We start from the raw sequence: 27,990 nt of genomic DNA, 5'->3' as shown, positions 1-27,990 counted from the left end.
CGTCGCTCGTCGCGAGCGGAGCGATCTACGATCCGCGATACCGCACCGTACCGACCGGCCTCACGCCAGTCTACTAAAGGCTCTGCACTGCAGCGGTGCCCTATCGACATACTTTGCGAGTTAAATCATTCGATTTCACTTGCTCAGAAACATCGTTCGTTTGTGGATTACTTCGTGTCATCACTATCCAGTGCTTCAGCGATCTCAGTGATAGTGCGTTTATAGTAGTAACCGATTTCAGTGATTCTTCGAAGCTTCTTTGCTCATCCCGCGCTTATTGACGCCGGTCTTTTCCAACAACAGGTAAGAACAAAACAAGAATGTTAGATATAAAAAGCAAATACATCGCTTAAATTAATATGTCTTAATATTTATCATCTACAAATCATAGACGAAAAGAAATATGAAGAAAATAATAATAGGGCTCATAACTTTATCCATTGAAAATAGTATATTTAAACCAAATCTTTAAAGAAACAAACAAACAAAGGTTTAAATAAAATTAGATGTTACATGTTACAAAAGTTTAACCCTTATAATATAAAATATTTATCATAGTTTTGTTTACGATCAGTGCGACGGCGGCATACTTCGACAATGTAATCGTAAGAATGATGTCTGTCAGTTATTAGACTGGAGGAATATTTAAAAATATAAGGACCTCCTAACACGTTTCTTATAAACCGGTTCAGGCACGTTGTTTGGCCGACAAGACTTATGCAATGGACAAACCCTCAACCAGCGACCCACCTATGAGCTCATCCGGTCACGGAAGATAACTATATATCTGGTTTTCCGTTACTTTAACTATTATATTCTGATTTTTATATTAATAAGTTTACATTTAACACGATGATCTATAACAGTTAAATCAAAATTATTAAACCCCACTGGAGTAATACCGCGAAATCACTGAATGTGCAATCCCAACATCTGCTAACAAAAAACCTTTGGATATCGCATTGTCAGCGGCAGCTGCGCTTAATCCACGTGTCCATCGAATTATTTCAAATAATCACCTACAAATGCCACTGATATTTGCCTCTTATTCAATGGTCAGTAAAGATATAAAATAAATTAATTCGAATTCTTACGAATATGATATAGCTTAACAAATATTTTAGTGATTCACATCTTACTTTTAATGACCAATTTCCGGTTGCGTTTGGCATAAGTAATGAATTAACCGTCTTTTAAATTACTCTAGTATAATTTATACCTTTACAGTATTAGCTTATTGTAGTGTTGCACGCCATCAGCAGATCATGCTATATTTCGTGGAGACAAAAAATCTTCTAAATTTATACAAGGGCTTATAGAAACTCAAGCTGGTCGGCTAAAGTCGTCGCGCCACCGACCACTTGGCGTCGACGTATTGATCTGCAAGACCATAGTCTTTATGTCATATGAATTAGGAAGTTTACTTAGAGTCAAATTACGAACTTTGCGTTGTCATAATCATATAAAAGTTATAGAAAAGCGATAATAAATTCTTTAAATGAATATGTTTTCAGGTGGTTTCTAGGTCACGCTGCTATAATATAATAGTTGTTACCTAGAAAGCCGTCTGCAACAAGTTGCTATTTAAGTAGGTATGTTTGGGTTTTATTTTCCCAATGGCTTTTCAATTCTTTAAAAAATAGAAATTTAATGTTTCGAACATCGCAAATTACCAAATAATAAGCATCGCCGGCCGATGGCTAGCGACCAATTTCCGTTCCTTTGATTAGCTTATTCCGCCATTGATTAATTGCTTTGCATTTAAAGCTAATAATTAGATAACAACCTTAGTTCATTCACCTATAGATGTGCGTTTCTAGACAGTAAAGGCTATAACAAATAATCCAATATTTACTTAAATAATATTACTCCTTTACTGTAGAGATTACTTTAATTGAAATTCAGACTTCTCAGATCGTGGCAGTTACGATGAAAGTATTTCCGCGAGGCAATAAGCGACCTTGTCGGCTGGAAAATTGTGCCAATTTTCAGGGAGCGCCCTCTCCAACGTGTAATTAAATTTGACAAATCATACTGAATAAATTTAACAGCTAGCTAGTAGAGCTAAATCATGATGTGAAAATTTAGATTAAACATCTATCTATAACTTCTATATTCGCATACACTTAAAATAGAACGCTCTACATTATATCATACATTAATTGTTGTATAATTAATCTAAATGTATCATCAGGCACTTAGCAAATTGTTGCCTGGTCTGTATAGGTATTTAGGAAAATACGTTTTTAGTCGTGTAATTTATATATAACTGGGCCACGTCCCTTGGGACCGTACAAATTGAGGAAAGCTTTCGTAATGTCCACTGGGTGTCATAACATCGAGGTTTTAGATTTCTTTATGACAAAGGGGTTGTGTTTTGAGAGGGTTTAATAACCGTGAATAATGGACAGTAGGACAATGGTATGTTGATGTAACGATCTGCAAGGTCACGGTGCTAACGAAGGCTTACGGTCTAACCCCGTTTTGGTGATTTGATAAGGGACTGACGGAACGAAGAACGATTCTTGTATTCGTATGCAGGCCGCGGCGGTGCGGCGAACGCGATCGATACGCGCCCGCGCGACGATGCCGCCTCGCGAGCATCTACCACAGTTTCGACAAATACGTTAGATAGAAGTACTTTATTCATTTTAAACATAAATGTATTATTTCAATTTTCATGAGGTTATTTATTTACATTTAATTTTTAAATTTTACGTTACGATATTTATGTAACGATTAAATTTAAAGGTTCATATTAATAAAGAGGCATCAGGAGAATAATTGATGGGATCTAATAACTAAATATGATATTATCACTGTCGTCGACCGAGAAAGAAAAAAGTAGTCGACACAAGCAAACTGACTATTGAGCAAGAAACGCCTCGGCCGGTGACCGCATGGCCCTGATCTTGATGTAAATAATATGAATGACAAATAATAAAAAATATTTGATTAGAGACAAAGTATATATATATATATATAATATGAAGTATACAGATAACTAAACCTATATTATAATATAATATTTATTGACATACAATGGCTTTACATACATACACGAATTGTTATAAGAAAATCATACAGATAAGTTTATAACGTGATACATAGAATAAGCAGATTTTTTTCGAATCTATGATATTTGCAGTAATAATTATTCCTTACAATATAATCAAAATCAAAACCTTAAATCTAAACGTCGTTGAAGTGGATAATATTTTAGCATCATTGGAAAATTGTGGAATATGTGGGTGTGTTTATTTTATTGATAATGGATACTCCCTCGGTCGCCGGAGAGTTCACTAACTGTTTACTAATAGCTTAATGCACTTCCACTGGCTGTCAGTCGGACCACTAAGTAAGGGGAGTTGCTGTACGAGGGAGCTGTTACAAACGAGTATTTTGCGAACCTTGTTTTACAAAAGATATTACAAAAACGTTTCAACATTTGCTTTTGCACACTAAAATATGAATAACTAAATTGTCTAAAGTTATTTTATTCATATACTTGGTATTAAGATACATATTATTCAAGACGTAAGTCGTGACTAGTATTAAATACTACATTAACTAGTAAGAATTGTTTCTCTTATATAAAAACATTTTTCAGGTATTGCTTATTTTATGTTTTCTCATGTAATAAACATCTTTTGAATATTGTAATCACTCTTTCGTTCCAAAAAAGAAATATTCAAAACATTAAATACAATTGGTACTTACGCCTCTTTCCAGATACTTTATAAAATAAAGTATGTCATGATCCTTGTTCATCGTGTACGATTGTCATGTAAAATGATAAATTATATTAACAACTCCAATTAAAACGTTTGTAATAACATTGTATAACGTTTGTGTAATTCGATGGTCTTTTATTGGGATAATTAATGATTTTTTTGAAGAGGCTTCGGAATATAAGATGCATTATTTTTTATATATTTAATCTGAGAATATGAACATAAGCTTAAGATTTAAAAGGTTGAACTATCAAAGATAAGTTTAAAAGGTAACACAGATAATAATATCCTAACATTGTGTTTACAGTTTTGTGTCGAATTTTATTTCTCTGATGTCATAGTAAACACCTTTGAAGAAAATAAAATCTTGTATGCTTATAAAACCAATCAGACGATAAATAGAAAAAACACAATAGATTTTCGTGCACGGGTACCTGGATGCCGGCCTTTATGTTTTTTGTTACTCGGCCATTGATCCCCATATAAGACGACCCTTGGCCTAACAATGATTTGAAAGGGGGGTTCAGTATGCAGCTGTTCTTCTCTTTGAGATACCAAATTCTTATTATTGTCGCGGGTGGAAGTAACCGAGTTACAAATACATGGTTTAAAAAAAAAACCATATTTCCTGATATTTTAGCAACATTTGACATTTCCTAAACTAAATTAGCAATTCCATGAAGCCACATTCAGAATGAAACGAAGCGGATAAGTAGAAAATTTAATTAAGAACAACCACAGCTGAAAATATATTAAGCGTGTACTTTAGTAACGAAATGTCTCTTACAATAAGTTTTTTGTTAAATTACTGACCTCTTTTGGGTAAAATAATTCATAACTTAGTTAGTAGTTCTTGAGTTATTGTTATGAATAACAATAAACTAGCTTTTGAATTTTTACATAGTGTAAGCAACTATTTATAATGCTAGTGGTATATGTGTATTAAATAAAGTATAAGTAGTTAAGTATATAAGTAGAAGTGGTGTACAGCGCCGTGTCGATTCCGGTATAAACAACGTTCATACCAAAAGGTTGTGTTGTTACTAGTTTTAGAGATTTCCGTGAAATAAAGGCGTAACGAGAGTTGGTTTGAGTTCATGGTCAGCGAAACAATCGAATCGATTCTGCGAGCTTTGGTTTTTGTAATTCGAAACCGATATTTACTGCCCCTATATTGAATATCCAATCACAGAAATTAACACAAAATATTGGCTATGTTTGAAATGTTAACTATCGAGAACTTTTTGATTTATTGTATTTAATTAAATAAATCCACAAATATTTCAACTCGATTACTTATGAAGTATTTTGTCATTAATTACTTCTAAGTCAAATCGTGTTTTGTAAGTAAAATCAATGTGTTTTTTTTAAGCAATTTGTGTATAATGTCGTAAGTAAATACGTTGGTATATGGGAAGTCATTATTAAGCTGTCTCAGTAAAATGTACGATGAAGCTTGATAAAATTAATTACACACATCAACAACTGTTCATGTCGACCATTGCGAGGAAATTGAATTAACAGCGAACATTTCTATGGCGTTTCATTCTTATTGGTATTTTTCCCATAAGAATGTGTATATCAAGAGATTAATAACTGTACTTAAATACTCATTATAATCAAATATTTTTTCATGAATATAACCGATCCAAACTTAAAAAACTGCAAGTTAGAATCTGACATTTTATTTTTATCATTGCCTCCGTGCTACTGAAATGCCACAGGTGGTTATGGCAGGTGTTCGATGAGACATTCGAGATTATAAAAAAGGTACGGTGTCAACGAAGCACTAACAACCACGTCCCCCTACGCTTATTGGCGGCGCGTGCGCATCCACGTGTTCAAGTCCGTTCAACCGTTTAACTAAGCTAATACTTGTGATAATCATTATCATGTTAAATTGCTGTAGCCGACGATATCAGTTATGTTAATGGTCTGTAAGTTCCTAATAAGCCTCATGTATACTGAATATACTTCCGTACGACTTACTAAAGTTGCCATTGACCTTGGTTTAGTCAACATTATGACTATAATAGATACCTAAATCAACATTAAACATTGCTACAAAAGAACCCGCACCACTATCCGTATCCACACTTACTGGCTATAATTTAATATCCGCTCGAAAAATAATCCCATTTCCTCAGTGATGCTATAATATAGTTATGTGGTGTTGCTTAGATGTTAGTTGAAACAAGACCTGGGTAATTAAGTGAAAGCCGCCCACCTTCTGCGATATTTGGTTACGACTATGCAACTCATGCGAGCGAAGATTATAGTTCCTTTTACGCGGAGAGTGGCCTAGTCTTGTGAAGGTATTGAGTGCACCTACAAGTATAGTTTTCTTAGACTTCCGTTCCAAATGTTGGCAGGTGATCGTTTGGGTGTTTATGTGTGATGGATATTGGACACGTCACAGTAGTAAGTGGTTGAAAATAGTACATACTAAAGACAACATAATTTTTATTTTCGAATTAGAGTAAATGAAAATATCTCAGTATGATGGTGATATTCTTATAACTACTCAGCATCTAAAAACTGACGTAATCAAAAATTTATATCAATATTCTGGGTTAATAAAAGCCAATATTGCCAACATTATTATGTAATGAATTTTCCATTACTTGTCAATGAAATTTATTAAGCCTTTTAGCTCAAGGTCGCCCTGTATCCTAAAGGTTGACATCAAGGACTCGCCCGGACGGTAGCAAGTAACCTTCGCTTTTCTCTCCTTGTCTTTTGTTCTCCCGTTCCTATATTTCTATTTATATCTCGCTCCAACTGTATTGAGCTTTCTATTTTGTTCAACTCTTTGTTTTATTTATAACATTGGTCTTTGCTTTATACTAAAGCGTATAAGACACTTAATGTAAATAGTAAGATTATATTATATGAACAATCTCAGTGATTTATAAATTACAAAGTTTGTACGGCGAAAAGCCGGATGATTGTAATATATTATAATGATACAATTACAACGGAATATATCCATGAGGTGACGATAAAAAATCCGGAAGCCATTGCAATTCATGGTGATCCACTTCCTGTGGGTAGTTTCCCTTTTCGCGGCGAACCGTTTGTTAACGGTTATTACTTATAATATAGTTTTAATTACAGCTACTTTAATCAATATTCAGGAAAATTGTTAATTGACGTTCCAATATAGTTAATAAACTAAAAAGATAAATTTTTGCGCTACAACAGCTGCCATAAAATTAATGATCGATGGTTCGTTAAGCCGTTTTTAAAGTAATTTACACAAAACGTCGCTAAACATGAAAATTCGCTTATTACCAAGCCGCACTTGACGAAGTAATGTTTCCAGCAGCGCAAAAATATTAAGTAACTTTATTATTCGAACAAAAGCGAAACACTAAACTCCAAATAAACAAACCGAGAACCTTCCATTCGGTGTACACAAAGGAATATTACTAGTCGAGTATTGAAGCGGACAATGAGCCAGTAACGGGACAAGTCACTAATTGTGAACCGAGCACCAAGCTCTTCCGTTACTGCGCTGTCGAGCCATAAGCCATAACACTCTCGGGAACTGACATGCCACTATTAAAACGTCTCGACTAGAGTGAACCGCAGATATAATAGCCTGTGATACTACGTTTTATAAGGCTAACCTTTATTTCTTAGAAACTCACAAAGATATCATTATTCACGGGAGGCTCTGAGAATTTCACTTAATAAAGCGCTCATACAGCAGCGAGACTTATAATAACTGTATTTTTTGCTTATGTTTTATAATTCGTCTCAGTCTCAAGTGCAGCTTATTTCATATTTTAGTAAAACACTTAATGAAAGTAATAACTTAATTCAAAGGCACGTATTATTAACAAACATTTAAACATAATAGTCTTTTAGACATTGCGGTGGAGAGAACGCTTTGTAAGCCGCGCTAGTCGGCTCGTTGGAGCTGACAAAAGCTTAGTTTGTGGTTGAAAGCACGATTCTCTTCTGGAATCTAGCTTCGTATATTCGGATAACGGTGCTCTATTTTGAGTGGACGCGATCTCAAAGTTAATCGATTTCATCCAATGAAATGATATTTTTTATTTACTGCATTCTTAACGGACTTTAAATTTTAGTAACTGTTTATGGCATTTCTAGCAGTATTTTTTCGTCAATCGTATGAATGTTGTGATAAAGATACGTATAATATATTGACATAGTAACATAAGCAAATCCAATTAATCGGTAATGTGAAATTCATTAATAACAATGGGATCATAATTTGATCAAAATCAAATGGTTTTAGGACGCGTATAGTTTGAAGTAACGTGTCAGGACTATGAATGGTAGGATGAAGCTAATTGTGTATTCTAGACAGGACTGGAGAACATCGCACGTACTATTTTATATCTGTCAACGGTAATGAATATTGTTTTTAAAAATTATACATACCGCCATAATTTTTGTATAAATACCAATGAGAATATCAGATCTTAGTGATAAATACAATAATTATTATAAGTTATTATATAATAAACACAATATTAAAATACTGTTTTAATATAGTTATTTTTTCTTACTGTATAAACACGGATTATTAATAATTATATTTATTAATCGTAATCGTTTAATGCAATGTAATTACAATAAGTCAATAAATATTAATATTACGACAGATTGTTTAATGTTTTCAATGTGTTTGTTAAGTAAACAAAAACCCTACACTTGATAGCTTGTTGACTGGTTAGAAGCTTTAAAAGACTCTTAACGTCGTAACAAACAAACACACCGATTTACTTAAAAGATGTGAATAGATACATCACGAAAACCTTCTACTTCTCACTCAGATCCAGTTAGAAGGCAGACACCAGGAATTTTCAAATCATCTTTAGTGTACCTATTGTAGTTTATATTTATGTAAAGAGATGTAGAGGTGGCTCTAAACAGGCAAATAGCTCGCTAGTGTTGCAACTTGCGACATCTCAACAGGAGACGTGTTGAGTTTAACAAGCTCTTGACTTATACGCTACCGCAAGGGTCGTACGCGTGCACTGACTTGGGCAAAGGGTACTTTACTTCCACCAGACGAGCACAAACATCGCGTGCCTGGCTTTAGGTACGGAATCAAAAAGTTTACCGTAATAAGAAAAGAAGTTGAAGACAACTTCCTCGAGCGTAAATTTTACTCGTCTTAGGCACGTTTTGTTCCTTCTCCCTTAAGATTTTTGATTTAAAACGTTCTTTTACTGGTTTGTTTTTAGGTACATAATAAAAGAAACAGTATTTTTAGAATGATTTAATTAAAAATAGAATAAAATCACTTGTCCGTAATTTAATTCAATGTCTGAGATTTATCAATAACATAAAAGATTAAAGGAGAAATTATTTATTTTTGGATATCAATGATCATAAACCGTATACTTGAAGTTCAAGAGGCCGTTCTACCCACGTCAGTAGCAATAAACTATGCATCTTTATTGTTATTGCTGTAGTATTACGCTAATATTTATAAACAATTTAAAATGTAGTAAAAACGAATACCTACGACTCTGTATCTTATGTAACGGTTGCAAAATCATTTGGATAGTACAAATTGTAAGGAAATCTCAGGGCGACATATGAAATTACAAACAATATTTTTTCGGCATATCACATTACGAATGCACTCCAAGTGTGACTCCCGTTAGCCCATGCTTCACCGGTCAACCATTTCTTATTACGTATATCATAATATTACAAGGATCGGAGAATCAGAGTAACGTAATGATATTATTATATTTTTTTACATATAAAACTCCTTAGAATAAAAATAATTCGATATAAAATCTAAGTTTATTTTAATTGTTGCAATCAGCTTTATTGAAATCTAATGGTTATTACTTATAAGGAAAAATAAGAAAAAAATATTCGTTAAAGTTGTTAAAACATTCGCATTGATACAAACAACCTTGTTATAGTAATTACAAATTGAAATATGTAATACTCGGTACAACTAAAGTTATTTTACGTTCTAAAATGATTGATCGTTGTTCCCCGACCTTATGATTATATCTTGTGACGTCACATATATGATATAGTATTAAGTATAGAATAACTCAACAATAGTAATATTATAGTTTAAATAATTAGTAAATAACACGATACGCTCTTTATTTTCATTGAATATAATGCGTCAAAGAATTAATTTCCTGACGATATAACAATTAAAACCCTATTAAATTTCTTACTTATAGGCACGAAAGGCATCATCAAGCCGTCATTACTCTATTCATAAATATAAACATATACATAATTATGCATTGTTCCTTTATCGAAGTTGTCGACCAATAATAGTTCCAAACGCTTTATATAAAACCTTTTCATACGTCAAGTTGAGAATCTTAAGAACGTTTAGAGTATGTACTTCGTATAACGAATCTCAGTGGTAAAGAGGCTAGCGTTTTATTTATGTACTCACGTTATCATGAAATGGCAGAGGTCCGTTCATTTGTATTTCATATGTTAACCGCTTTCCAGTTAAGATTTGCGAATGTATTGAGCATTGAAGATGCGATGGTGACCGATGACTCATCACAATGAGCCGCGTTCAACGACCCGCCCTCACGACTTGAAGCCGTTATCGTTAAATTGCTCTTACCGTATTTTTGCAACGAACTCCAATATAGATACTATAACCAAATAAAGCATTACAATATAAGTTGTTACAAATTTCCATTTGAGCTCAAGAATTGCCACAGAATACTATATACGATGGCAAATAATCTTATTGATTCATTCATCCTAGTCCATGTTGAGTCATTGCAATGCAAATGACGTTATTAAAACTGGAGATCATAGTAGTAGACTTGTTTTATACCCTTTGCCAGTGCACGTATTAGTCACGAGTTATAAATGTGTCTTCAAGTTATACAAGTAGCTTAGAGCAATGAGACCCACAACGCAGTTCTCAATTGTATTCGAAATTTATTCGAAACTTTCGGAAGTTTCTATTATATAATGGTTCTGTTTTTAAATTACTCTCACTGTTTTGCAGAGATATTATTTAAATTTCGTCATGATTTTAATACATATCGAATTACGTAGTACTTATGATAATTACAAGATCGTTTGCGAATTTTATAGCGAAGTGGCTTCAGATCTTTCTGATCTGATTCTCTAATTTATGGCAACTATTTGCTACTGATAATGACAATATCACCTACAAAAACGTTTCTTTCTTAATTTCACACTAAATGCCATAGTGTTTCAGTACGGGGTATACTTATCGTATTATACGCAAATATGAATATAATATCTGCCATGAGGCACTAATTTATTTCCCATCCATAGGATTAGTTAAATGCAATAGAATTCAATGTTGGATGTTATGATTTTAATAAGCGTCGCTGTACACTTCAGCTTGTTGACGACAACTTCGACGGAGTTAGGAAGTTAATTAGTGAGATATAGCGGTGTTTATTAGAGCAGTCTGTTTGGGTTAAGTTAGGCGACAGTAATTAAAGCTGAGTTTGAAAGGGTTCGGTATTATACCAAAAGCTGCCTCGATTTTCTAAACTTATTGCATGGATATCAAGGGAACGTGCCGTTTTTATTCCCATTAAAAATCGAATTAGTGTTGAAGCGTTTTTTGTTTAGTTTTAATATTAATTTTATTTAGTAGTAACTCAAAAAACTATTATTATAGTTTGAACACGATGAAACTTTTGAAAATGATTTCCTTTAATACTGAACAGGATCTCTAATGACGTCGAGATAAAATCAAACATGCTCTGAGTGAGCCCAAAGATCGGGAACTGTGGCACATTTACATTTTGCCAAGTAATTCCGGGACCCTGTTGGCAATAAATACGTAATGTACCGATATCGATTACAGGGCCAAAGAGGGGTGTTTTTATTACACAGCAGGTATGACATCAGCGAAAGTTTGCTCTTGACATAAATTTCTACGGAGAAAAGGGAACAATGACGCCATAAATTATCATACACTGAGGGGCATAATAATAACATATGTATATTGATTATATCATATTCTAAAATTATGTTTGTCTTAATTTCACGAAATTTTACGAATAAAGTTAAAATTTCAGAGTGCATTAAAGGTCCCAATAAAAAAAGTTAATTGAATTTTGTCGAGACACAAGGATAAACTAATGAGCAAGTAAAGCGACCCTCCGGACTGGTTAGGTAGTGTTAGAGGGTACTGAGATTTTGAATAAATAAAATGCAATTAAAAACAGGGAGTATGAGTACAATCCAGCCCTCGTGACGAGAGGTACTGTATAAAATAGTGACGTAATAATGGATTTGTTGAACATTTTTAAGAGACGACTATTAATTCATCGAAACGTAACAAAACTAGAAATCTTTTTTAAAACATTTATCATTTTCTTATTTTATGTAGCATTATAGCCGAGTAGACTAAGAATTAGCTTTAAACGTTTCACTAATTTACAGCCACTGAGCATAAAATAAATAGCCACGTGCAGGGAGTTTCCATGGCAACTGAAGAAACTACGCCGTTTACATCCCCCGCCGTTTTCGATCCGTGCTGACGTTTCTACTGTTTTCTACGTATATATAGTATCGAAGTAGATCAAGAGTACTTTGTAATTTGTTAAAAGTCAGAGAGTCATGTAGTTGATATGAATCCTTCCATGAATCCTACCTTATATAAGAATCTTACCTTTAATATTAAAATAATTTAAAAAAACAACATTAAAATGCTTTATGAATTAAATACAATTGTGTTCAATCGCAAGCATTACAGATTAAAAATCTTCAATGTAATATATTTCCACAAGCTTTTCAAATCATTGACCCGTAATAATAACTCCATTGAACAAAGGGCCGGCAGATTACGCCAGGCAATTTGGGATTCGGAGGGCGGAGGCGGTTGAGACCTTATCTTAACTCGGATGACGTATGTTATGTTTCGAATCGATTCAGAATATTTTATTAATAAAATTTACGTCTATAATAAATTTCGACCAGCCCCTTATTCATACAAAATATCAAATATGGCTTCCAGATTTTCCATTAGAAAAATAAATTTCCAGTTTGCTTTTTCTATGTAAGTTTAATCTGTTTTACATATTATGCAAAGGGATATACAACGTCTGAATACGACACTAGGTCTGGCCAAATGATGTAATCGTTTAGTGGTTCGCCTGAAATACATTGTGTCCCTTCGGTTATTCGAACCCTGTGAGTATGTGGTGTGTTTTGATCGGATTCCCCCATTGGAAATCCCTACATCTATGTGCACTTTTGTGGTTAATTGGACAATTCTGCGGGACAATGTTTTGACTATCGCTTACTATATGTAGTAATAATCTAATGTGTAGCTTAATTTCTTTTAATAAATATAGCGTATGTTAAACTTTCGTTAGGCATTATTACAAAAAATCAGAGCAGTCTACTTCTATTTGTTCTGCTTTTAAAAACTAAAAATTCCGCAAACGTTATTGTAGGTACATTTGATTAATCTTATCGTCAACTCGTAAACAGAAACAAAAGATTGAAAAAATAGAACGGCGCCTATAAAAATATCCTATGTAATTGAAATGCGACCTAATATCAACACTATCGATACTGAAGGAACGGAGACCGCTCCGATTTACTGCAAGATAAATCTTATTAATACATTTGCTAATGTGAAGTTCCTGGGAATCGGTTCCCAGACTAGTTAATGTATTACGTATCTAGATGATTGATATGTTAATCAATTGTACCTAATTAGTTAGAATCAACATTATCACTTTAATACTAAAATAGCGAACAAATGAAGATGACATCGTATCTTTGTTTCAGGAAATAAATAACTCTGTTTAAGACAATTATTAAATTCGAGAAGTTGAGACATTGTAGGTATACAAAGACGCTGGTATCTGATTTCTAAGTGTTCATTGTAACAAGTCACAATGGGTCCGTTGCCGTGGCGAAGGCCAACCCACCGCTGCATAACGGCTGCATTATCACACAAGTCAGTGCAATGTGACGCGCTTAAACCAATGATAACGATTTAACCACACATCTATATGTGAAACCGCATGCAATTTTGCGTAAATGAATGTAAATGTAACCACATTTAAAAATCCCATGTAACAGTTGTATGTATGTAATTATTTACTATTACGCCATTCATTTTATATATTTTTTCTTGCATATTTTTTATCATAATAAGTAAAACTCTTTTTATCGTTTACAATAAAATACGTGGTTAAAGTTGATGTGGTAAATTAATTGTGCGGTAACTAAATGCAGTTTCAATTCCATTGCATTTGGTTAACCACAAACGCAGCTTTAATTGAATATTATCCGCAGCTTTCAGATAGGATACGACAGATGGATGTAAAACGGCTTAATTGATGTAAAAAGAAAGGTTTATCTTAATTGACAATATATTTGCAAAGTTTAAAATAGACAAGACTATCACTAATTAGACCCTTACTTGGAGTTTTCAAAGTGCAACGTCTAATCATAAAGAAAATTATGAATAGTAGTTAGGTTTCGGATAATATACAGATTATGGTTTTAAGAGTTTAGGCAATCATGCTATTCAATTGACATTCCTGAGTTTTACTAACTGCGTCGGTGGTTACTAATAAGGCTACAGATTCCAAAATCGTAAATTCAAATATATTCGTGTCAGATTGTTATCCCATCGGATAATTTGGAAGAATAGGGAATGCATCTATGATTGTGCGAATACTTGTGGGCACAAAATATCTCCGTCGCTGTTGGCACTTGGTTCTTGAACTTGGCCACCGTAGTCGAAATTCCGTCCGAAGGATATGAGGATAGATAGGATATTGATATTATTGTTACTGAATTATGATTTAACATTCAATATTATATGTGTCATACATCTTAGTTTTCATGGGCTGATGACCGTGTTACGAGTGGTTTATACTTAAAACCAAATACCATCAGGCGGCTTATTTGAAGACAAAAATGCCTTCCAAAAATGAAAGTATATTTATTTCTTGAAACAAAAATAAACTTATTCAAATATAAACAAATGATAAACCCCTAGTATAACAAAGCCAAGATAATAAATTAATTAGTAAGTTTGAATTTGGAATTAAATAGTGCGAACGATTTTAAACTTTTAAAAAGTAATCATTGATGGAATGGTAATGAATAGGAAATCGACGTATCGAACCGAGTCGCGGCGTGCAAAAAACGACAAATTGAAAAATTCAATGGAATTCTTCAGTGATGTCATCACTGCTCTAAAAATAGTCCGTTTCACAACTGGTTCGGGAGCGTGTGCCCACTGTTATCCTGCTAAGAGACAGGATGAAATAAACAAGCCGCAATTTGACGAATGCACTGGATATGAATTTCTTACGTCAAAAATACTTCCAAGCTAATATTAATTATGATAAATTTATATGCTATGTTAATAGACCTTATACGTTAGAACAAAAACTAATTGATATAACTATCAATAGTTTAAGAGGCAAAAAAAAATATTCTAAAAATGTACCAGGCAATTATAATATATAGTGACTTACTTTGTCTGTCTGTATTATGTTTGAGTGGAATTAAATTCCAAGATATTCACTACACTTCACCTAAAGGATGTTTAGTATCAATGAAGCGAGTACATACATTTATTTTTCACAAATCAGTCTCGAATTTATCGCCATTATTTATTGTTTTTTAACGAATGTATCGATTTCCATCATTATAATCTAAGAAAAACAGTGTTTTTGTAATGGCAAAAAAACATAGCGGTCATACATGCTAGGACAAATTTACCGCGCATCAATGTTCCAAGGTGATAATGTAGAAAAATATTTAATAAATAGTGTTATATAACTGGGCCAGCGTGTCGACTGTCGTCAGCATGACAGTATCATAAGTGCTACTATTATCGACAATCAGACGACCTTGCAGCTCGTTGTCGCAAATCGTGGGGAGCCAGATTGTCATCCTCCATTCCGGCATCCGCCTTATGTGCATTTTTATTATGTAATTCATGCCGCCTGACTTTTTATGATTTGCACACTAATTAACGTTAGATGCAAAAGATATAAAATTCAAGATTCTACTGTAGGCTAATCAACTGTACTGGAGGATGTCGTGTCTGAAATTATTATATTAATGTGCTACAAATAGCCTCAGCGGGAGTAAAAATTAATTGCCTGTTTCAAAAGTTACATGTGAATTTATTATAATAATATAGTAATATTTTGTCTTTGGGGACACAAAAAAATTTATCTGCAATAAATGTTTAACATTTTCGTTAATTAATATCAGCGAGACATAAATGATTTTGATTGTGATTAACCTCACACTATATAGGGATTTAAAGTTTATTTTCCCATTAATTCCCAACATAAAATTACAATGTGCAATCTAATGTTGCTTGACCATTAAAGCAGATATAATGATATAAGATTTATTATCTCTAAATGTAATTAGTCCCGAGCTTGATTTATCACATAATTTTGCCTTTAAATGAGCCGTCGCCATTTATCTATATTGAATTGCGGTCGTCGACACTTACGAGCAATTCTAGTGACAATGATAATAAACCTAAATCCATTAAAAAATCATACAATGTGAATTTTTAGTCACGCTTTCGAAACGGAAACGTATTCGTTTGAATACGCACTATTTTATCCTGTATATCTCCCGACACCGTCACGCTTCGCAGGCTTTGCTGATTGTCGTTGATAGCTTGACTGCAAGTGATAATGCATTATATTGGTCGACGTGAACTCAAACAGGAATTTAAAAAATCACTATATATACATATTGGAACTTTCTTTATGGATGAGTTGCAATCTGATACTAGTGGCGCCTCCATTAATGTATTGGATACTGACATCGCTATTCAGGGCACGTGCAGACCATTGCGTGATGACTAGCGGCAACTCTACAACACTTACGGTTACTAACCAGCTATTAGCGTCTGTAACATTAATAGATAAATCTAATACAGTGTAGCAGATAAAGTAAAAGCATAATTGCTTGTATGAAAATATAAAGATAGCATAGTTTTAATTATAATACGACGTAGTTGAGAACGTCTGAATTGGCTAACGCTGAGTGATCATTTATTTGTATTTTCAAGTACGTCTAGAGCGCGAGTTACGTCGACAGCGCGAGGCGAACCCGCATCCTATTGTTTTAAGAGCTTTACACTGATACGACTATGACTGTTATGAATGACTCAGTTGTGGTTACCCTAAGCTATCTACGGTTTGTGTGTAAAGAACAGTTAGGTTTGTAAACAACATCGAATACACGATCGTTCTAATATTTGCCTTAATGATCTCTTTAATAAATTCTATTACTGTGACCTCATTTCGAGGCAACTTTAAAACGGTTGTAGCTTTGTCAACTTCATTTGAAAATATTCATTGCTCATTCAAAGTATATTGTTATAACGTAACAAAATAACATCATCATTGCGAAATACTGTTACTAGAGCATAAAGCACAGCATTCTACTGGATATGAAATGACTCTTCGCGCATAGTGTTATTCCCACGCCATCAGCTGGTTCATGCGCCAGTGCGTAAGCGCAGCCCGCAACACTGAGCACCAAACACGTCACTAACGCGGGGAATATTGGCGCCAGATAACTGCAACGCTAGCTTTGATTTCTTATACTTATAGTATTGTTTTTATATATAAATTTTTTTAATAATTTAGGTTCTCAAATAATTTATAATCGATCCGAAACGTATATTACTTTGTCAAATAAGCTAAAGTTAGATTTTTGTATGAACAAAAGTAGCATAAAATCCTTTGCGGGTGTGAAATTTTACTGCTGTAAATGTATTCGATTGTACAACGGCAGACACAAACAATAATAAAGAGAACAATATAGGGAATGATTTATTGACAGTTAGCCAGTAGGCGGCGCCGCACGGGAGAGCAATTTACACTGCCGCAAAAAGTCGCCAGCAGATTGGCACAGTGTATTGTCACTTGTCACAAGTTAAATTATAGTTGACTTCTCTTCGAGTGCAACTAGCGGATCATCGTACGGTATGACGTTCAATTAAACTACATACAGTATCTTGTGAAGGTTTCAAAGCAATCGATATTTTATTTAAATAATGAACATTTTAGCGACATTTGACACAATTTACAAACACGAATGAGTTATACAAGATTATACAAGGGTCATAATAGCACTTTAAGTGCGAAAATACATCTGTAAATATATGCACTTTTCATGTTTTCAGATCATAAAACTGTATTTAATTATGTATTATTAGTAAATTATTCGTATTTTTCTTCACCTGTTTGATATGACTAGTAATATATATAATAAAAAATTTAAAACTTTAAATCCATCAATAAAACCATAGTAACATAAGACCTTTTTAACTAACGAAGAAAATAAGGTCGACAACGCTCATATTATATCCCATTATTGCTACCCCGGTGAGTTGATTAAGTAATTGTATAGGAAAGTTTATTAGATGTGATCTGATAACAAAACCATTAGCACCATGATTGCCTAACTGTACCGACGGCCGAAGTTCTAAACCATTGATGGTAGCGGCATTGTTCTTGAACAAATTGTGTGAAATTTCGATAGATCAATCTTATTGAGTTACGACTTTCTAGGTCCCTCCTAGAATAGTCGTAACTCAATAAGATTGATTAGATTGGTATATTGAAATACGTACTTGGATAATGTAATAACAAAATACTTAACACCTAATTATTTAAATAAACGTCACATCTCTCGGTGTTAATTCAATAAGCCACTCTTTTGCCCTCAGAGCAAACACTAAAGTGATAATATATAAGCATGAATATGATAATTGGCCATGATGTGACGTGAGTAAATACAAAAATTTCCTTATATAATAACTAAAGAACTTGTTACACGTTTTAAAGTAACATTTTTATATAAGATGCCAGTGTTACTTTACCAATATTGTCATTTTTCTTCGTTAAAATGAAATAAATAAAATGGCGAATTCTGGGCACAAATGTTTAATACTTTATCCGCAGAATTTAATTAGTTTAATACCTAAGCCAAGTCAATTCCCGTAGAGCTGACGTTAATGGAATAAAGGAGTAAAAGCTTAGTGCTGTTTCTCTTTGCAAAAGGAACAAAGAAAAGTTACTTTCTAGGTATTCAGTCGACGGTGAGACTAAGGACCGACTTGTAAGGCTTTCAATTAACTATAACGTTCAAAAAGATTAAATGTAACGACAAAATTATGATGATATTTTCGAAACAAACAATCTAAGAAACATCCAATATTTAAAACTAAAGACACTATAAAGTATTAGCAAGGATTATGATAACGTAAGCAATGTGGTGCACCTAAGCCTATTCCGTATTAAACGGGCGTCACTAATCCTGTACTTTATTGATTGCTTCCACACAAATAATGCGATTACTGTGCAAGCAGTCCACTTTGGAGAAGGGTCGTTTCTCACATGCGTGCGGCTATGCGAAAGGGGACTAAAATATATACATAAAAAATATTTTAAATTCTTCAAATAAAAATACATAACAGTAAATTGCATTGCATAATTAACATTTAATAATAACCCTACTGTATTATATATAGTCTTTTTTATTTAAAATAGGTAGGTAAGCTGTCAATCGAGCCACTTAATGGATAGTGGTTATAAATTATAATTGGTATTGGTAAGAAATATTAACCATTACAATTACATTGTCAATGCTCCCTTATATAGGCCACCTGATGGTAAGTGGTCACCAACGTCCATAGACATCAGCATTGTAAGAAATGTTAACCATCACCAATGCGCCACCAACCTTGGGAACTAAGATGTTATGTCCCTTGTGCCTGTAGTTACATTGGTTCACTCACACTTCAAATCGGAACACTACAATACTAAGTATTACTGTTTGGCCGTAGAATATGTAATGAGTGGGTTGTACCCAGACCAGTTTGCACAAAGCCCTACCAAGTAGTATAATAGGCTATGTATATATATTGAAATATACAACTCATCTTACGTTTCTGTATTTTTAGTTTAGTTTTCGTAATCTGTCTGTGATTGTACACAATTTATTCAATATAACAATACAAACTGTGAAGCCTGAGTATCACAGTGTCAAGCGACTCACGATACATAAATCACAGCCATCTGTCATTATAACACCGTTGGTTCTTTGAGAGCTTTCGTAATAATAGGTACCTACTTCACTCAAAGGCGATTAAGATTAGTTGACGTTCGTCAAGTTTAAATTAATTATTAAGATAAGTAAATGTAAAATCTCCACCTTCTTAAACTGAATTATACGAAACTAAAGGACGAACATTTCGATTTTTAAATCGAATTTTGTATTTAAATCAGATTCGGATTCTTACATTTTTGCATTTAAATGTTGCCATTAGCATTATTGTAATGTGCATCAATTGACAAATGGCATTGACATTGAAATATACGAACGTGCGTAAGTTTTATGGGACACATTATACTTAAATTGTCGTAAATACAAACGACCTCCAGCTGACCACGTACCGGTGTAATAATGTTTACTATAAGAGTTAAATTATTGACTAGATTCTCTATAGTAAACACAATGATATCATCTCTATAACAATACCACAGTAGAAAAAAATTAGTTGTAACATGAGATTAATTAATGTTCACATATATGTGTCCTCAGATTTTTGTGTCCATGCCATTTGTTTCCAATTTTTGTTTGTTGTTTTGTTCGTTTTCGGATTTCTAATACATAAATACATTATTATCTACATAGTATTACAGGTTTATAATTTAGTAATCAATCAATCACTTTTCAGATAATAATAACTCAAAGCATAGAAATGAAGATGTTGAAGATGTTAAGCTATGTACATAACTACATATATATCGTAATTACATCACCCATCAATTACCTATATAATACAAAAGAAGAGAATAATTTATAGTTTACCTACGTGTAATATAAAACTGCATTGCTAACTAATTAGCACATAATCGTTTTTATAATAATTGTTACTTGTACCCACTGTCTGTGTGAAATTAATTATATTTTTAAATAATTATTATAATGGTAATTAAAATAACTAGTAATTTTAGCGGTAACATAAGCAAATAAATACTTTTTTTTTTTGCTAAATCAGTTTAAAAAAACTTCAAAATGCAAGTATTTGTTTTATTGGGAACACATTTAAAAAAATCTTAAAGTTTTCTAACATCCAAAATTCATAAGTATACATTAAAGCATCTGCGTAGCTCTCTCAACTTCTTATATGCATATCTAGAGATATGTCTGTAGATCGGGCAATTGTTCGTAACAAGTGAGGAGGACTCAAACAAGAGATTTCCTTGTTTTATTGGAAGTGGTGTTTCCCCTCGTCACGTCGGGTGTTACACAAGCAGACGATTCAAGAACATGGTTTTAGAAATTGGAATTTCTGAACGTAATCTAAGCGGAAACAATCGTCGATTTTTTTATGAACGTTTAGGTAATAACGGCAACATTAGCAAAATAATATATTCCTTTCCAAATGTAGGATAAGGCAAACAATTTGTTACGGAAAATGAATCAATTATTGATTTTTTTCGTCTGTCAGTTACATAAATAAACGTTATCCGCTTAAAACATCGTATAATGCAATATACTGAAATGATATGAATTTTTACTTAATAATAGTAATTACATAGAAATATGTTACGCTGATGTAATTTTCAAACATTTCGATTACAATTCATACTGCGTCCGGGATGTAAATAATTGAATGGAAAATGTCTATATATTTTTTACTAGCGAAACGTCCGGGTTCTTTATGTACCTTGTTGTTTCTAGTTTGTCAATACATAACAAACTAGAATTTATTCGGTAGCGATAAGCTGATAAGCATTAATTGAATAAAAATTAATTAAGAGTGAACAATCAAAGAGACAAGTAAATAAAAATATGTAATACTAATACACAAAATAATATATTAAATAAATAGACTCGAAGATGACCTAACCACTAACAATGGCGCCTATAAAATTTGTAGCGTCTCAATAATATTAATTAATTTCCTACTTGTATCTCATAACCCGCCTACGCTGTAAATACCACAACGCATCACATTATATTTCAATGCTAAGATAACCTTTGGCATTGGTGACTTTTTTTTATAAAACGTTATTTTAAAAGGTACAGTCAAATTGTAAACGTTACATATAACGCTCCAATTGAACAAAATGCGAACATAATATTATTTATTTTCTGTTTTCAATGTTCGTTATCATAGGCAAATTTGTTATTCTTCGTGTTCACCTTAACATCTCGTTACAAAAATACATACATCAGCTTGATGTAATACACTGCTATTTTGTTATTTTAGTTAGGTTCTATTAAACTCCTTTCCATGCGGTTAACCATGGCGCTGACCTCAAATAAACGGGATGGCAAGCGCATGATGATGATTTTAGTATTCTTTAACTTTGTTCAAGCATTTATATACGCTAGTTATGCGCAAAACATTCTGCCAATGTCACGTAACATGATAGAAAACACACACATTATGATTTAGGTATTAAATATGTTTCTTACTTACGAGTATATAGTTATAAGCTTTGTATGTCATATCTTAATCAAACTCATAACATCGTCTTTTTACATATGCATAAGTCTAACAATTTTATAATACAAATATAAATTATAAAGTTTAATATTATTTGAAATCTATCATATGTGAAAAAAAATTTAAAACTTCGTAACTTATATTAACTAAGTAAGTGTTTTATTATCATTGATCTCGTATTTACATTGTTATATTTTTTATTTTTAGCAATTACCGAACTATTACGTCATGTTCAAAAATAATTCTTACCACGAACATTGAAGGTGAATATTTGGTACTGTCGTCACGTTATGGTTTTTATATGGCGTGCTACCTACACTACAGAATCAATCTACTTGCCTCTTTAAAATATGTGTATAGTGTGTATGAAGTTTGTTTAAATGAGTATCAACTGTTTTAAAGCTCTTGCCGTTTCTCCGTCACAGCAGCAATATATCATTACTTGATTAAATAACAAACGGGCAGAGCGTTAGGATTTGTGTCGGAGTAAATAGCCCGTGTCAATCCTCAATTGAACTTATTAATTGAATTAAATCCATTAGTTACGACACCAACTATGAATTATTAGTTATAAAGATTTATTATGTTATCTGTGATTATATTGATGTTTTATTTTTAATATGTTTTATTGAATATTTTGTTAATGACTTAACAAATAAACTTAAAATCTTGTTTTGCAACTTTCTACTCACGTCATTAATAAAAACTTTAAAATTTGAAATCGATTCAATCTGCTACGTTTCATATCTATTTTATGTGGCAATAGCAGAATATTTTGCGCTCAATTAGAAAAAACTTCAACTATCTTTTATGTCTATGAAATTAAATTGTTTATTTAAATAAATGTCACACTGGACTGTTCTATTAATGTCAATCATGATTGCTTTAATCCTTTACCCAATAACAACATCTGAAAATATATAACCCTGAATTATAAAATTATTTTGAATAAATTAAAGACCTTTATTATAAACCGGTTCCATATGAGATAAATTTCTATGTGTGCGCTAAAACATGTAACTAAGTACATATTAAAATATGTAAAACATTTGGTGTGTTAAACATTAATGAATTATTTAATGATATAAAACGTGCTTGACGACAACAATACGAAATATAAAGCGGATAAACGTGATTTTTCGCTAACTGAGAATCTGTAGACTAGTCCATTCTATTAACTTTAAGATATTTATGTGTATATAAATCTTACCCTCTTGATTTACGCTAGATTCAGTACGATGGGGTAGATAGGAGACGGTATTTCGGTAGGGGTTTTATTTTGTAAAATATATTTCGGATTTTATTGACTTGCTGAGCTAAGTTATATATATTACCTCTACGAAAATATAAAGTATAACCTTTAACGGACGTTTGTTCGTTGCATTGGATCGATTTGTTTGGCGCCATCGTGTCCACCCCACGCGTGACGCGTCAACTCTGCTTATACATTGGTAAATAAATTTTCAGGAAACATAAGATAACCAATATATAGGCATATATATAATAAGAAATTACAAGTAATACGACTCCATGCAACAAATTATATTTTTATATTAGGTAATTGTACAATTCCTTCACGGGTTCGCTTGAAATATTCGAATCTAGGCTACCTTACCTTAAATAAATTGTTCTGTTTTAACGTAAATTTATTTATAAATGTATTTGGTAAGTACTGGAATAATAAAAAAGTAATATATTCAAAGTGTATAATCAAATGGATTAAAGGATAAACATTATCGGCTTTTCAATAAATGTTGCTATCAAATCCCATATCAATGAGTACAGGAAGAGAATAATCTAAACTTGGTTTATATTTTAATACTGCGTCTCATTTAAACGTATAGTCAACGGTGTGACCCTCCACGTAAAAGCAATATTGCTTAGGTAACTTTGCTTCGTGAAAATTGAGTTTTGAAGCGTTCGTACCACAACCTTGTTTACTATAACCTACATCTCCTCACCCTACGTATTGGCACTTAACTTCATCTTTATTCAATTTTATATGCCGAAAGCAAAATATCCATATACCTCAATTTAAAGGTGAAAATGAAATAACAAAACTGAAAAACATTTAATTTATGTTAAGAGCGCTCTTGAGAATCATTGAGTATGAAATATAAGAGGTAAAAAGAACACGTCATTACAACTGAAATTGCATATAAGGGGGCATTTTAAACGTTTATTTGAATACTAAGAAATATATTAAGCAAGATTTATTCAAAGAGACCATTTGTTTATTCTCTAATCAATGAAAATCTAATTAAAATGAGCGTTTAAAAGCATTAAAGTGTACTTTAAACAAATCTGTAATAATGTAGCGATTAAAAATTATTAATGTTACATTTTATTACTGAAAAAAACTATAGTAGACTAAGTTATTGGACCGAAGTTCACCTTGGCATTAAGCCAAGAGACTTAACTCTATCTGCATTGCTTAAAATTTATTTCAATGTAAAACAAAACTGCGTTGAAGCTTAACCTATTATATGAATATGTAGTCATATTTAACATACATTTTGTAAAACATAAATTTTAAAGTAACACTTGTTTACAGAAGCCAACAATGAAGAAGACGAAAAATTGTGGGAGTGGGTGGTGGGTGGTGTTACTGACAGCCACGCTCGCAGTGGGGACACTAGCTGATGCTGGCGTAGGTCTCTTTAATGCTAGACTTAAACAAGTTACCACCTCCAGCACTCTGAAATGGGGTAATTTGAAAAAAGAGGCAATGGAATATTACGTCGCAGGAGCTGAGTCTCAACAAGGTAAGAAAAATTAATAAATTATATGTATATTATATAATACTGAGACGTGTTTATTGTAGCAGTCACTGATTTTAATTTCTTTCTAGGACCCATATATGTGTGCAGAACTCGACATGAAGGTGATATGCTTTTGGGACAACTTAGGCCGGACTACACTTCCTGTGCCGTATCAGGAAGTAAAAGTTACAACGTATTTGAAGTGTTGGAAAATATTGAGAATGCCTCTTTAATCATGTGGAAACCGTGGAACAAATTTAACTCAAAACCTAGCGGCGCGGTTGTTGGGGACTCTTCTGGTGATTCTGTTTTTATAGGACGAATGAAAGCGGAAAGTGGTTTTTCACATAACATCGGAAGAATCATATATGAAAGTACTGTAGGATTTTTGTTTACCTTCGATGAAAAAAATAAAGAACTTGAAGAAAACAGTGGAGAAATTCTAGTGGAAATCGAACCATTGAGTTATAAATTGGAAAATGTCGAGTTGGATTTGGAGACGCAGCACGAAAGACAGACTGATCCTCAAGTGTACGAGGAACGAATTTTGAGAAACGACGGTGATGCGGGTGCCACGGTCACAACAGAAATTGAATACAAATACAACTACACTTTGTCATGGGGGCATGGTCATGGAATTGCTATTGGGTTAAATACAACCATAGAAATGAGCGACGGTACTTTATTACAACAAATAGAATGGGCTAATCCATTTTCAGAAGAAAGAAAAGAATTGTACAAATTGGAAAAATACCTTGAACCAGGAACAGCTTGCAATGTAACGTTCAGAGGTAATAACACTGATCGTGACGTACTCTATACGGCCAAATTGGTAACATACTACAAAGATAACAATGCGCGATCGAGACAAATGAGAGGAGAGCGAATCGAGAACACGGTTGAGGTCGAAGCAATTTACGGTGAAATTTACTATACAGTTAATAATACACTCGTGCCCACAACGACGACCACCACTACCACTACCACCTCGACCACTACGACTACCACTCAAGCACCGGTACCTGTACCACCATCGGTCGAGAGAAACGATGTCGGCATGATAATGGACAGTAACGATATATTAGGTGATAGCGGCGAGGATATGGTAAAAGCACCACCCGTGAAGGAAGACATCAATCGCTCTGTGGTCGGGGGTCTGGGTAGCAATCCAAACGGTGCCAGCAGCGATAAGATCATTATCTTAACATTATTCGTATCGTTATTCGCTCTTTTGCTTTAAATTATTGCCTCAAATATAGCTTTCCTTGTAAATAAAAAGATTATATCATTGACATTATAGTTGCTTGACGTTATTATATATGCGGCAACTAAGCTTTATGCAGTTGTTTATCGTCCGAGAATAGGCTAATCAATCTCGGTACATTTTGTAAATAAAGAACGTTTTTGTTTACAAGACATTCCTGTTAAATATTTTCATTCCAATTGTATAAATTGAAGACCTATAACATCTTAATGTATATAGATTTTGTAAATAGTTAAGAATATGGAAGTCGCAGAGCGACGACAAATATCTTCATTGCGAACGATAAATTGATTAGGTTTGTTGATTGGAATAAATATATGCAGCACTGTTACCAATCCACAGAAATCGTAATCCGTTGTATTAAATAATGGCTATTAAAAACGCAAACAATTCCAATAATTTTATAATACTTATATATAATGCAAGATAATGTTTATAATAATTTAAAGATATGATCATTACAATAGTTTTTTCTTTGAGGCGAGAGTATAATGTACCTTATAAGTTATCTACGCATGTTTTTTTTAATTCATCAATTATCATAACTGGCTTAGCTTAAAATGTCATGTAACGTCCTTATATAGACCTCGTTATATATTTATCTGTATTTCTTACTCTAAATATTACTGTTCAAACATCTTACAACTTATAATTCCAACGGAAATATTAACGAGCATTGTATTAAATCGATAACATATCTCTTCATTACCTCTTTTAATTTTTATCTTGTTTGTTATTTTTAGTTATTATAAGAGTTTTAAAATCTAAAATGAAAGATTGTATTTTAAAAACTTTTAGTGATAGATATTTAATTTATTTGTTTTAGGTTAATGAGAACATTAATTATTAATATAGGTTCCATACATGTATTATTGAGAAATATTTAGACAACTATAACTTTGTTATTACCAAAGTTAAATTTCTTTAAAAGTTTACATAATTTTAAGAGTAATCGTTTATGAAACAGTAGCTTCCCGTAAAGCGATTCATCAGAAACGTACACCAATTAGCAAATTAAAATTAATATAAGTCTTATGTTGCTTACGAGTAGCTGTTTATCGTGAAAGTAAAAAGAATAAATATTTTTATATGAAATGTCGAGCCTATGCGCACTAATTGTCTTAATGAAGTTACAAGTGCGCATCTGCCCTTACATTAACCAATATTATTATGTATGTACGCGCTAATAATGTAACATTTCGTATATAGTATTTTCATCAAATCAAAATCACGTGTCCATAGAATTATAAAACAAATATTGTTATGTGATTTATATTTAGTAACAAAACCCGAATCTCATTATTAACGTTATTTGTAAAGATCAATATCCCACCTAGTTGTAACATTATCGAGTAAGATTTAGAAATATGTATTACAAATTATCATTGAAATGTATTATTCCAAATATAGAGAGACGTCAGATGCGTAAGCTTGTTCCACATGATTGCATGCAAATATGTAACAATGACCCTGTAGTCTGTATTGCAAAACATAACATTTTACATAATCGTGTTAAACTCGGTATAATATTTTTCAAGTATTCGCCATACCTATATAAATAAATCCGTTTTATAAAACATATTTAATTATTTGCTTCATAGATCCTCGTTGTGGAAATTAAAATATATTCATGAATCTTTAACATCAAGATTGTTTGCGAAGCATAATTGTGATGTTCTATGTAAGTTTTGTTTTCAATCATTAAAGTGTAATTATAAA

General features: G+C 32.6%; 2 protein-coding genes across 3 annotated transcripts in view; one reads left to right on the top strand and one right to left on the bottom strand.

The window, feature by feature from the left end:
- LOC126781142 (mitoguardin) overlaps positions 1 to 27,990 on the bottom strand; it is a 50,601-nt gene that overhangs the window by 10,953 nt on the left and 11,658 nt on the right. The window lies entirely within an intron of this gene.
- LOC126781144 (protein unzipped) lies at positions 36 to 27,990 on the top strand. Of its 2 annotated transcripts, none has more exons than XM_050505970.1 (3): positions 36 to 303; positions 24,803 to 25,010; positions 25,097 to 27,990. In XM_050505970.1, exons 2-3 carry the CDS (start codon positions 24,809 to 24,811, stop codon positions 26,245 to 26,247), a joined length of 1,353 nt encoding a protein of 450 aa, XP_050361927.1. In that variant the 5' UTR covers positions 36 to 303; positions 24,803 to 24,808; the 3' UTR covers positions 26,248 to 27,990. The 2 variants fall into 2 exon arrangements, with proteins under 2 accessions (XP_050361927.1, XP_050361926.1); XM_050505969.1 differs by having other exon boundaries at positions 24,800 to 25,010.

The sequence above is a fragment of the Nymphalis io genome, chromosome 3 (assembly GCF_905147045.1).
Source record: "Nymphalis io chromosome 3, ilAglIoxx1.1, whole genome shotgun sequence".
Classification (NCBI taxonomy): domain Eukaryota; kingdom Metazoa; phylum Arthropoda; class Insecta; order Lepidoptera; family Nymphalidae; genus Nymphalis; species Nymphalis io.
The sequence above is the reverse complement of the archived record's forward strand: the minus strand, read 5'-3'. Positions and strand labels throughout refer to the sequence as shown.

Bases quoted from the DNA above. Each gene is read 5' to 3' on its own strand.
- LOC126781144 (XM_050505970.1), top strand. From the start codon at position 24,809: ATGAAGAAGACGAAAAATTGTGGGAGTGGGTGGTGGGTGGTGTTACTG. The intron at 25,011-25,096 runs GTAAGAAAAATT...ATTTCTTTCTAG, and splicing joins AGGAGCTGAGTCTCAACAAG to GACCCATATATGTGTGCAGA.